At 41.0% G+C, this 12,183-nt stretch overlaps 1 protein-coding gene and 1 long non-coding RNA gene across 6 annotated transcripts in view; one reads left to right on the top strand and one right to left on the bottom strand.

Annotated features, from left to right (window-relative positions):
• Nucleotides 1-12,177, bottom strand: part of LOC123978389 — a 19,989-nt gene extending 7,812 nt beyond the window's left edge. Inside the window, exons 1-2 of the long non-coding RNA XR_006826937.1 lie at nucleotides 11,977-12,177; nucleotides 5,975-6,065 (exon numbers count right to left, since the gene is read on the bottom strand). This is a non-coding gene — a long non-coding RNA (uncharacterized LOC123978389). The remainder of the gene's footprint in view (nucleotides 1-5,974; nucleotides 6,066-11,976) is intronic.
• col12a1b (collagen, type XII, alpha 1b) overlaps nucleotides 1-12,183 on the top strand; it is a 157,867-nt gene that overhangs the window by 90,839 nt on the left and 54,845 nt on the right. For 3 of the 5 annotated variants that reach the window (XM_046061546.1, XM_046061549.1, XM_046061545.1), the window contains 7 exons: nucleotides 1-162; nucleotides 359-485; nucleotides 2,201-2,340; nucleotides 3,607-3,736; nucleotides 4,853-4,992; nucleotides 5,912-6,041; nucleotides 9,711-9,853. The exon at nucleotides 1-162 is cut by the window's left edge and continues 272 nt beyond it. In XM_046061546.1, coding sequence (XP_045917502.1) covers nucleotides 1-162; nucleotides 359-485; nucleotides 2,201-2,340; nucleotides 3,607-3,736; nucleotides 4,853-4,992; nucleotides 5,912-6,041; nucleotides 9,711-9,853 — 972 coding nt within the window. The remainder of the gene's footprint in view (nucleotides 163-358; nucleotides 486-2,200; nucleotides 2,341-3,606; nucleotides 3,737-4,852; nucleotides 4,993-5,911; nucleotides 6,042-9,710; nucleotides 9,854-12,183) is intronic. The other 2 variants (XM_046061547.1, XM_046061548.1) reach the window with 1 other exon arrangement.

Raw genomic sequence — 12,183 nt, 5'->3', positions numbered from 1 at the left:
TGGACCTGCTCATCCTTCTTAGATCCCCTGGGTGGAGTGAAGAACTTGAAGGTGATCGACCCGACCATCAGCACTCTGACGGCCCGCTGGGATCCGGCGCCGGGCAACGTCCGCAGCTACAAGGTCTTCTATACTGCTCAACCGGGAGGAGAGGACCGAATGGTAGGATCTGTTTCAGTTAACTATGATGCACCAGGACTGTTTGTACAGTTTCTGTATATTCAAGGCCTTACACGCTGTCAGCAGCCTCGAACAGCTCCACGTCTGTTTCCTTCAGCACTGTGGACTCAGACATTCTCACTATTATCGGATTAAGTCGTATAATGCTGACGGAGGATTTAACATTTTAACTGAACAGGAGGAGGTCTCAGGAGACACCACCATCATCCTGAGAAACTTGGATCCCGACACCGTCTACAATGTGGCTGTTGTTCCCGTCTACCCAGACGTGGAGGGCATACGGCAGGCTGAGAAGGGAAAGACAAGTGAGTAACCCGCCGTCCTGACTGGAAGATATTCAGCTCTTGTCCACATGAACCCACAATGAGTTCAGCCGTAGATAGGGCTCACATTCCTGGAAGCGTGTGTGAAATTGTTCCTGAGAGAGTCAAATAATCAAATCTGACAGTACCCTTCGTGCTTTGTCTTGGATTGTTTGTCACAAAGAAAGACAGGAATGTATCTGAGACAGCAAAGTTTATTTAATGTGATCTAACTGAAATGTGCTTAATCTATCTGGTGCACACTAAGGGTTATTTTTACTAGACTCTGGCCCATTTTATTCCAGAGTCATGACGTCTCACTTGACTGGCAAAAATGTTGTGCTACTTATTTAATTTGGCCTTTAACCGTAATTTAGAATGTCCATCTTTTCTTTATCAATGTGATGTTTGTCTTGTTGGCTGTATTATAGCACAATGAAGGATTATTATAAACTGTACGCCGCCTTAAAGAGTCGCACGTTACGTACCGATTCTCTTATTTTAAAGTTCCTCACTCGTCGCTTCGGATAATGCCTTTGCTTTTCCTCGCTTCTCTCCCTTGTGGTGTTGGTGGGAGAGACTAAGACGGAGACTAAAGTGAGGGGAAACGTGGATGCAGTTAAAGGACTTGAAATGGACCCATTGTTCACTCTCCTGGAAGTTAGTCCTTTATTCCGTGGGGTCTTTAAAACTGTGCATAGCTTCATTAAATGGCCAAACAGTTTCCAGAGGATACTAAACATTTTCAGATTAACTTCCAGCCTTGCAGGGGTGATCATGCAGTTACTGGTTTGAACTGGTTCGGTAATCTCTCCCTGCTGGTGCATTCAAGGACTATCCAACATCCAGGAAAGCAGTGTTTTATTGCAACAATAAAACACCCAGTATTCCTTTCATGCCATTGGTGTTTGCATGATTTATTTATTGGATCTTTGTTTTCATTTGAACTTTTTAACTTTTATTGTACTTTTAAAAACAAAACAGAGGTGCTGTTAATCTTTAGTACGTAGTTGCGGCGTGGCCTTTGCAACTAGTGCCCATCTCTTCCTAAATGTTCCATGAGAGCAGATATTATATTTTGTGCCATTATCTACCTTATTATTAGAGCGTTCAGGAGAACGCTGACAGGAAAAGATCCCTGGCCAGACTCATGAAACCGGTTAGTGAGGTGGTAAGCTGGTCGAGATCCATCGTTATACCTGCCGACCTCATATAGCGCTTGCACTTCATTTAACCGTGCTGCAATATAACAAGTGGCAAATGAAGCGCTCTGTTGTTCAATATTTGGATGATTTGGCTACAGCGTAGCTGGTAGATAAAATTAGTATATTTTCAGGAGGTGACTCGTGGCTGCATTCTTGATACAACCACCAAAAAGACAGTTTTCAAAATGGTCTCAGCATGAAATAAATTCAGTTTGTAGTTAATAGGTCAAAAAGTAGAAGTATGATCCTTTAAAGACTAAGAAAACAGAAAGTTGCAGGTGCACTCTGGCTAAAATACTTTTTAATAGGGATGTTTTTGCCTCGTAGAATAGCACAAAGTTTAGACCGTCACAGGAAAGGAAAAGACTCCTCTGTGATTGACAATCTCCTCGACTTTGAGACATCTGGACTGTCCTGATGAGGTGAACCCCACCCATCCCTGGAGGACAAAGCAAACGGCGCGGATGATGTGCAGCAGTTGTTTCGGACTGTGATGTGTCCCGTCTCTTTCAGAGCCCCTGGGCGGAGTGAAGAATCTCCAGGTGATCGACCCCACCACCAACTCCCTCAGAGTTCGCTGGGAGCCGGCCGAGGGCGACGTCAGGCAGTACAACATCATCTACGTCCCCGCCGCCGGAGGGACCGAGAGCATGGTCGGTTTTAATTGGGGATATTTAAAATACTCATTTCAACTTAAATTCCACGAAAATGGAAAGCTGTCAGTTTATATTTTTTCTCCATTTTATCAGATATTGATTCTGTGTGGACTTGCAACAGAAGCCAATGGAGAATCCAACTAAACCAAATTAAACTAGCTGGCTAAACTGTCAGATTAAAAGGTCCATTTTGTAGCTGTTCTGGAGCTTTCGGTTGTACCTTAAGAGCTTCCTCCGCAGATGGAAATTATATATGTAAGCACGGAAGAGAAGTCCTTAAAGTGCTCAGTAAAATGCAAATCTGAACATCTATATTAGGTGACAAGTGATCAAACTCCATTTACAGATGAAGATTGCGTGATACGCTCAAAAGCTCCAGAACAGCTACTAAATAGATCTTGTGGAGAAGTTATGTCAGCTACTTCAAGTCCAAGGTCAGTTTTTAGACTCCCCTGATGGTTAAAATGCCATTTGAGGTTTTTCTTTCTGCCAAATCTGATATTCAAACACACTGAGTAATGAAAGCAATTCTTTGCTATTGTTCAGCTGTGTTTTTTAATAGTTTTTGGAAAACAGTTGATCTCTACGGGCCAGAGGAAAAAGAGCTTCAAAGGGCACATCACATAGTTTCAGGGAAGAGCTGGAAGAAGATTTACCCAGTCATACACTGATGGTAGTGGCTGCCAAGCCAGCTCGTCAGATGGAAACAAGGTTAGGACATGCCGACTGGACGAACCGGGCATCGAACCTCCGACCTGATTAATGGACGATCCCCTCTCTCTCCTGAGCCACAGCCGCCCAGATTTGTGCTTTAAACAAGAACAAGTAGCAGAAGGTGCTTTTCAGTCAAGATCAGTGTAGCCAAACAAAGTAAACAGGGAGATCCGAGGCTCTGTCCTTGGTCTTTAACCTCGCTCAACCAAACATTGTTCTCCCACAGAAGTTTATTTTAGATTGTAGTGAAGATATCGAAGTTTCCAAAGATGATGAGCATGTCGGGCTGAATTTTGGTGAAATGTTTTTGGGTTTGAATAAACATCAGATAACTTAAATGAAGAGATGGAGCAAGATAATACTGTTACTGTCAGACACTGAGGAATAAATAAAAGCTACATTAGGGGAAATAAAAAGGGAAAACTGTATTTAAAACACATTTACACATAAATAAATACCAACCATGGACAAGTTAAGTGTACAAGATAATTTTTTCCATGGCTGAGATTCCTACACAGATGTGTTACTTTGTCGTTTTGTCCTTTACAGACTCAGGTATCTGGAATGTCGACCAATACGGTGCTGAGAGACCTGCAGCCGGACACCGTGTATAAAGTGACGCTGGTGCCCATTTACTCCGACGTGGAGGGGAAACGCATGTCGGAGAACGGAAAGACAAGTGAGTTCGTCCAAAGCGAAGCAGCTGTAACCACATCTAGCTTACAAAGAGCTCTGCCAAAACCTGTCCTAACTTGTTTTAAACCTAGAGCACACAGGCTGCGTATAATCCACCAATCAAAGTCTTAAATTTGAGATTCTGACAATCAATATGTGACAAACCTTAAGATATGAAGATTATAAGATGTTAAGACTAAAGAAAAGTTTCTTTACTTAGGTTTGTTATGTTATAAATGTGACGCATGTGTAACGGTTGTGCAATTGTGGTAGCAGGAATACAAGGGATTGGACCCAAATGCAGACACAGAAAGATCAATGGTATTTAATAATTAATAGCCCGGGCTTTTATTTGCTTAAATCACTGAACTTGGGACAGGCCTTTAATTCCTTTACCATGCCAGTAAATCTGAATGAATAATATTTTGATGCTCTCAATTTCCGTAAAACGAACTAATTGATTGAATTGTGGAGAATCTAACAGGTCTTGCATGTCCATATTGACAAAAGTTTAAGCGTTTTATATTTGTATGCATGATCTAACTAGATCAAGCAGGCAACCCGGTGGGCTTCAAGAGGTTTTATACATCCAGAGAATTTCTATAAAAACCAGACCCGGTGTCTAATTGAGACCTGCGTTTATTAGTCAAAACATGTAGCCACACCAGGCCAGTAATAGGGACAGGTGACTATTTGGGACTAAATTGAAGTTTTAGGCAGGCAAGGGTCAAAATCAGGAAAGCCGTCCAAAAAGGCAAACGAATCCAGAAGAGATCAAGAATTAAAAGTGCACATAAGAAGGACTCTTTCAACATAAAACAGGAATTACAAAAATAAAACCCCAAACCATGACGGAACGTGTTTGGAAGCATAACAAAGCACCAGCACAATGTTTTGGTGTAATGACAGTAGTGGGAAGTTTAGATGATCAAAGAAAAGTATTTGTACTTCAGCAGATGTCCCTTTGACACTCCTCCCTGAAGCGGTAAACCAAACCCTTCTGTTGCTCCGACAAGGCCAAAGAGAAGAGTAAATTGGTAGCTGCTAGTCTGACTTGACTGTGGCTGTAACTCAAACAGGAAACCGATGATCATGTAATGACCCTCCGTTGTGTTGACAGAGGCTCTGGGCGGAGTGAAGAATCTGCAGGTCACTGATCCCACCACCAGCTCCCTCAAGGTGCGCTGGGAGCCGGCGGAGGGCAACGTCCGCCAGTATCGCATCTTCTATGTTCCCGCGTCCGGAGGCGCCGAGGACATGGTGAGACATCAGACTGACCTCCTGTGCTTTGTTGCTTAGTTTTTTAATGTGATCAGAGTGCACACAAAAGCACCATAGTAGTTTTAGCCACATTATACGTACTCTGTGCTTGGCTCTCAGTCCACCGCTTTGTGTTTTAACAACTATTGAATGACACGAAATTTTGTGCAGACATTCATGGTTCCCAGAGGATGACCTTCCATTTAGCGCCATCATTAAATCAAGATTTAATTTGTCAAAATATTTTTCTTTTTGTTATGTCTTATGCCTAAATACCTGCAAACTTAATTCCCATCAGCCTCAGCTCTTCTGTGTTTAGTGTTAATTGTTAGCATGCTAACACGCTACACTAACACGGTGAGCATTGTACCTGCTACACATCCGCGTGTTAGCATTGTCACTGTGCACATGTTAGCATGCGGACGTTAGCATTCAGTTTAAAGCACTGCTGTGCCAAAGTACGGCCTCACAGAGCTGCTAGCGTGACTGCACACTCATTAGTCTAGTTAGCATTTGGCAGAATATATGAGCTAGAAGATATTGTCCTCGATCGTCTTGACTGTCAATGTTTTCGGAACCAAAAAGGTGGAAAAAAGGAAATACATTTTGTTTAATAATTCTAGATTTCATCCATCTGTCTGTAAAGTAATTGGTGTGTGTGTGTGTGATTTTGTTTACCTTACCATGGTAAACAAAGTTAGTGTACAGTTTCATGTTTTCTTTCTACTGTGAGTCCGACGCTTCTGATCAGTTCTTCATTTTTTTGTTGGAAATTTTAAAAAGTTTAGTTTATTTTCACCTGTAATTAACCTGTGATAATGGCAGTTGTTTTCTGCTGAGCCACAGCTTAATTTACTTCTTTCTGGGATGTAAAACATTGGTTACATAATAATTGTAAAATAATCCTGTGTGTGAGCAGGAGCAGGTGTCGGGCGGCACCACCAACACCATCCTGAGGAACCTGCTGTCAGACACTCCTTACACTGTGACTGTGGTTCCAGTTTACCCAGAGGGAGAAGGTCTGCGCCAGTCTGATATGGGAAAGACACGTAAGTCCTCGACTGTCCTCACACCTGTCGGATCAGACGTTTAGAAAGGTTTAAATTTGAATCATACAAAATCAATCCTGCTGCTTTATGGACAGAAGCATAACGAGGAAACCACATCCATAAAGGCTCTCCACCCATTAAACCCACAAAAACACAACAGAAAGATTATGAAACTGGCGATTAAAACTGAGATGACTTGACACTATTATGGCTGACTAACACTAGCAGACACACTTTAGACGGACATGAAGAAACTCGCTATCCTAGCAACATAAGGCTAACAAGGCTAACACTTTGTTAAAGTAACAAGCTCAGTCTGTAACGCATAGCTGACCTGGTTATAAAACAAACCCCTTTCATACATCTGTTTGAAAACATTTAATCAGACTTATCCTGTGGGGGAAAAGATCATTTTAGTCCAAGTCTTTGAAACCCTTTTCTCTCGTAAAACGTGAAACGCAAAATACTTCCATTAAAGCAGAACTTAAATGTTTTCACATGCAGTTAATCCCTCGTTCTCATAGACTCCTGTCAGACTCTTGAAATCATTTGTCAGAGTCTTTTTGAGCTCCTCATCCTGTTTGTTCGTGGTCCATTTATGCAGTGGGTAGATGCATTTGCTTCATTTTGACAGGCAGTAAAACACAAGTCATTTGGAACTCCTGGAATTTAAATTGAACTTTGTAGAAATCATCTTTAACATCTGTAGTTTGGATGTTAGTGTCATATTGTTTTTTAAAATGACAGACTTCCCATGACAGTGGACTTCTGTTTCCTTGAGCAAGAATTTTAAACATCTCCTACAGCGGTGAAGTAAAGGTCAAAGGCCACAGTTTGAATGAGCGCCTGCCAGTGGTCAGCAGCACTGGGCTGTAGAGAGCAGATGCACCTTTACTGAGATGAATGTTTAAAGAGGTGGTATTATGCTTTTTCCCTCTCCTTTTATTGAGTTATAAACCTTTTTTTGTGCATGTAATAGGTTTGCAAAGTGAAAAACCCAAAGTAAGGGAGTTCCCATCTCCCACAGAAAACTCTGCTCTGAACTGCCTGAACAGCTCGTTTGTAGTCCAGCCGCTTCCCTTTCATCCCTGTGATGTCACAGGGAGGAGCTGCAGCAATGTGCAGTATGACAACAATATGGTGTTTTATTTTTTTAATGAAACCATGTAAACCTGTTCTGGTACAACCTCTAAATAGGACTTTGAACCTGAAAATGAGCAGAATACCACCTCTTTAAACCTTGTCTCTGCACTAATGTCATCACGATAACTGCTCTGTGATTTCGTTTCCCTGAAGTGAACCTGAATCTGGACTGAAGCAACTCATTATTTTTTGCTCTTCTGCAAAGTCTGACATCAGAAACATATTTATAGACAAACAGAATATTTAAAACAGGTGTAAAAACTACTAAAATGTGCAGAATTAGCCAAACCCCCCTAAATCAGCCTTGAAACTGGCCCTCAGGAAGAGTCGATGGAACAAAGAGAAGCTGAAGACTTATTTCAAAGTGATCTATAGCAGAAAGTTAAACCAAGATTATGTGGAACTTTTTAAACTACTGGATGGAGAAACACTCAATCTCTCACAACTCAATCATCTCTCTTTTGAGAACTGTCAATTTGCTGATTGCTCTGCGTCTGTGTGGTTTGATGTCCTGTTGTGTTAGTTTTGTTTCTGCCCAGACGGCATGTCATGCCTAGTCAGCAGAATGCATCCTGGGGTTTTTAATAGGAGAGCTATGAGTGAGGCACAACTGTGATCCCACAGACCGCTCCAGCGGGCAAACATAAACCTGAATATTTTATTTCTTGTGGGGATAGTTTGAAGGCTTCATTGTCATCCAGATGTGATGTGAAGCACTTTGTTTGAGAGTCAGTTTATGTCCAACTAAAGTGTTTTTATTGGTTGGGCTTGAAGCATTTTATAAACTACATATGCACATACAACTACACGTAATGCACCCGTCAGGGGACAGATTTGGTTATTGGCACAAATTTGAGACTTTGAGCAGTTGTAAATGTTTTGGGTTTTCATTGCGACATTCAGTGTGGCTGTGTTTCTGCACTATAACTCTCAGAAATGTCAAAAAACAGCCCCCCTATTCATGTCAATGACACCACAGTGGTCTCATCTGGCAACCCACTGTGGCGGCCAATGCAAAAATCTAAATTAAAACACGTTGCACAACTCTTCTCCAGTAGCTACACCATTCTTTGTTCACCAAAGGTTTACAGCTGTCTTGCTTTTCTTAGGGTGGTGCCTGAGCGGGTTTCTGGCTTCTTTCTATACAATTCAAACACTAAAAGTATGGTATACCGGAGAAGAGTTGTGCAACTGGTCGACACCTCGCTGTGTGTGCGTTCTCAAAGTTAGAAAAAGGTGAAATATTTGATCATCTTGTTGGTCTTATCATTTATTTGCTTGAAAAAGTTGTGTTAACATTTTAGGCAGTGAAGCATTAGTTTATGCAGAATGACCGTGAGGACGCTGTAGTAGAATGTGCGTCGCGTGTTGGCTGCAGCGAAAAGTGAACCAGTCACGTCTGTCTGTCGGCAGGTTAGGCGACCTCTCCATCACTGTAGTGACATATTGGTTGCCTCTTTTGTGAGTCAGTCTATCAGTGAATATGAGCCTTAGTGTGACGTTAATGATCTTTTATTACCAGTAACTCCTGTCCAGTTTTACTGTTTCTGCCCCAGGAGGAATTTGTCACATTTGTGTGGTCAAAAACTGAATTTCAGTCCAAAAATGTGAAAATAAATGGTGCTCACTGCTTTAAAATGATTGATAACAAAAAATTAGATCAGAATTACATAATCTCTCTGTAGGATAGAAGGTAATTTTGTCTTGGATGAGGTAAAACATCCTGAGAGCCTGTGTCCTCTGTATTTTTAAGGTATTAAAAGATTATTTGTTCAATGAGGTTATAAAACATGAGGGAAAAGGTTTTGCTCTGGAGTTTTTTTTTTTTCCCTTATTGAAGAAAAGGCTACGTTTAGGTCTACCTAGAGCATCTAGTTTTGTTTTATTGGGTAAAGCTCCAAATACCAGGGGGATATGCACATCTGGTTCGGTTTTAAAGGGAAGTTTAGGGCTTTTGCATAAACCCAGAACTGTGCTACTTCTCTCTACACATTCTCCACATGGACACTATAAAGCGACTCTCCTGCAGGAGACTTTTGCTGCAGTCAGCATTTGAGTTAAACCTCAAGTTTGAGTGTGATGTAGTGAGTGCCACTGCAAAGACAATTTATTCTTCCATTAAATGTTGTTAATTTAATTATTCCAACAAAAATCAGCTTGTTTTAATTCCAAACTTTAACAGACAGTAGAAGATTCATTCATTTATTGTTTTAATTCACTAAAAGGTTCACAGTTGTTATTTGTTTGAAGAATTAGTTTTGTTGCTTTTTAACAAATGCAAAGCCTAAACTGAGAACCTATTCCTCGGCTTGATTTTCACTCCATTTCTTGTTTAGCACTTTACTTACCAGCAGTGACATTTTCAGGAATGTAAACACATGTGTTTGTGAATCCATCAACGTCATTTTCTGGGTCCTAAAAATGGCATCTACTTTGAACAAGCCCATTCGATTTTTGAGGTTTTGTTGGTAAATGAAGAAAGTTTGCACTTCTCACTTTCTCTTAACCTCTGTGTGACCCCTGCAGTCCCCCGCACGCCACCCAGGAACATACAGGTGTACAACCCCTCCCCCAACAGCCTGAACGTGCGCTGGGAGCCCGCCACAGGCCAGGTTCATCAGTACCGGGTGGCTTATGCCCCCTTGTCCGGATCCAAACCCACAGAGTCGGTGAGTAACTCTCTCCCCTACATATCGCTAGCAGCAGAATTTGCAGGGCAGGAACAGGTGGTGTCCCTGAGATTGCCGTCTCAACTCACAAAGGAGGGGCATTGCAGCTACAAATGTAAAGACAAGACAATAAAAAAACTCTGTTATGTTATTTTGCCTTTTAAACAGTTTTTTAAAAACCTGCCAGTTTAATCAGATAATACATTTTCCCCCCATTGCAAACTTGTTGCAAAGGCTACAGGTCAACTCTTGTTGGAGATAAGCGAGATTACATTGGAAATAAAGGGGAATTATATCATCCCACAAGGAGTTTTTGTCTTGTTTTTCTACGATAAAGAGGAGATCATGACAGACAGGGCTAAGACTAATGATTATGTTTATTAATGACTAATCTGTCTGGATTACTCAATTGTTCATTTAGTCTATAAATGGCCAATAAGTAATGAAAATGTCCTAGAGCCTAAGGTGACATCTTCAAATGTATTGTTTTGCCTGGCCTACTCTCCAAAACACAAAGATTATCAATTTCTATGGATCTAAAACAAAGAATACCGGGTGATTCTCACAGTTGAGAAACTGGAAAATTGATTAATTCGCTAATAATTTCTGAATTTAAATTTTATTTTAGTTAGAAATAATTAGACAAGAGCAGAGTTTTGAAACCTACTAAATGAGATGGATTTTAAACTAAAGGAGTAAAGAAGGTTGCATGACTTTTTTTCAGGACTTAATTTGGACTTTGGCATTGTCTTGCTTTGGTCCTGGGACTTGCTGGTCTTGTAGTTATATATGTTATTCAAGACTTGTAGTTCTTGAATGAATGAATGAATGAACTTCTTTACTGATTGTAAATATAAAAGTAGTGGGAAGGCAAAGGTTTTTTAACTTGAGACTTTTTATTCTTGACTTTGTTCTTGGCTTCAGACTTCTTTGTCCGGACTTGGAAGTTGACTTGAGGTTTGTAGGTCTTAACTTGAGGCTTTCCAGCCTTGAAATTAGGCTTTCAGGTCTTGATTTGGGACCAGACTTGAGGCTTGACTTGGGACTTGTTGGTCCAGACTTGGAACTTGACTTGAGATTTGTAGGTCTTAACTTGAGGCTTTTGGTCTTGACATGGGACCTTTTCCCTCCTCTGGATTTTCGTCCACTCTGTATATTGAGTGTTACTAACCTTATTGCATCAGGCTGATCTACTTTGGTTTGTTTGAAAGTCTTAATCAGTTTTATCCGTTTCTCCTCCACATCTGATTAAACCAGTGAAATCAAAGCCGGGTCACAGCTTTCACTGGGTCTGTCTCTTTCATGGAAACAACAGGTGGTCCCTTCTGGCCGTTCCCATTTGTTTCACTAAGTGTTCGTGTTGATGTTGCACAGATGTTTGAACAGCAGTTATTATGGCGATGCTCTTAAATATGGAAATCATGACTTGTCAGCTTTTTGAATTTCTCCATCAGCACTGATTTCATGCACCAGTGCACATATCTGGATCGCAGGGAGAGAAAAGTGGGCTATATTTCCCCACAAAGAGTTTGAACTCTGTGACTGAAGTTTGGAAGTATTGCACATCAGACACATCTGTGACTGACATCAGTAAAAGCTCCTATGTTTGACGTTTTCAGGGCCATACGGATATAATCTAATTTTGCTGTTTTGCTGATTAGGATCTGCTTTGATAATAGTGAAGCACAGTTTATTAACACCCATGGTCACCACACTGGTTTATAATCCCCCGTGGTCACAATTTCTATCTATTTTCACTTTTGTTGTATTTCATTTTTAATTAACTTTGATTTTGTTTTGTTCTGAGAGGAAGCTGGTTTGGCTTGGAGAAACAGACAAGACGCAAAGATGAGCTCAGAAATGCAGAGGTTTGCCAACACTTAATGACTAATTCAGTGTAATGTATAAAGACAGATGTGTCAATTCAGGCCCCGCAGCTGCTGTAAACTTATTAATCAACAGAGGAATTGATTTGAGTGAGACAGTGCCGCTTTGAAATAGAAAATTCTAAGGTTGTATCATTGGATGGAGTTATTGAGAAGGCAGAACCAAAAGAGATTTTAGAGTAGAAAGTAATACACTTTATGGCCAAAAATATGTGGAAACTATAAGATTACACCCACATGTGATTTGTGAACATGTGATTCCAAAACCATGGGTATTAATGTTGTAACAGCCTCCACTCTTCTGGTGTCGGGCTTTCTACCAGAAGCAGGCTGCAGATATTTGCTTCAGCCACAAGAGCATGAGTGAGGTCCAACATTGATGTTGGGTGATCAGGTCTGGCTTAATGTCGCCGCTCCAGTTCATCTGAAAGGTGTTGGATGGGG

Source organism: Micropterus dolomieu, linkage group LG10 (genome assembly GCF_021292245.1).
Source record: "Micropterus dolomieu isolate WLL.071019.BEF.003 ecotype Adirondacks linkage group LG10, ASM2129224v1, whole genome shotgun sequence".
In the NCBI taxonomy this organism is placed as follows: Eukaryota; Metazoa; Chordata; class Actinopteri; order Centrarchiformes; family Centrarchidae; genus Micropterus; species Micropterus dolomieu.
The sequence above is the reverse complement of the archived record's forward strand: the minus strand, read 5'-3'. Positions and strand labels throughout refer to the sequence as shown.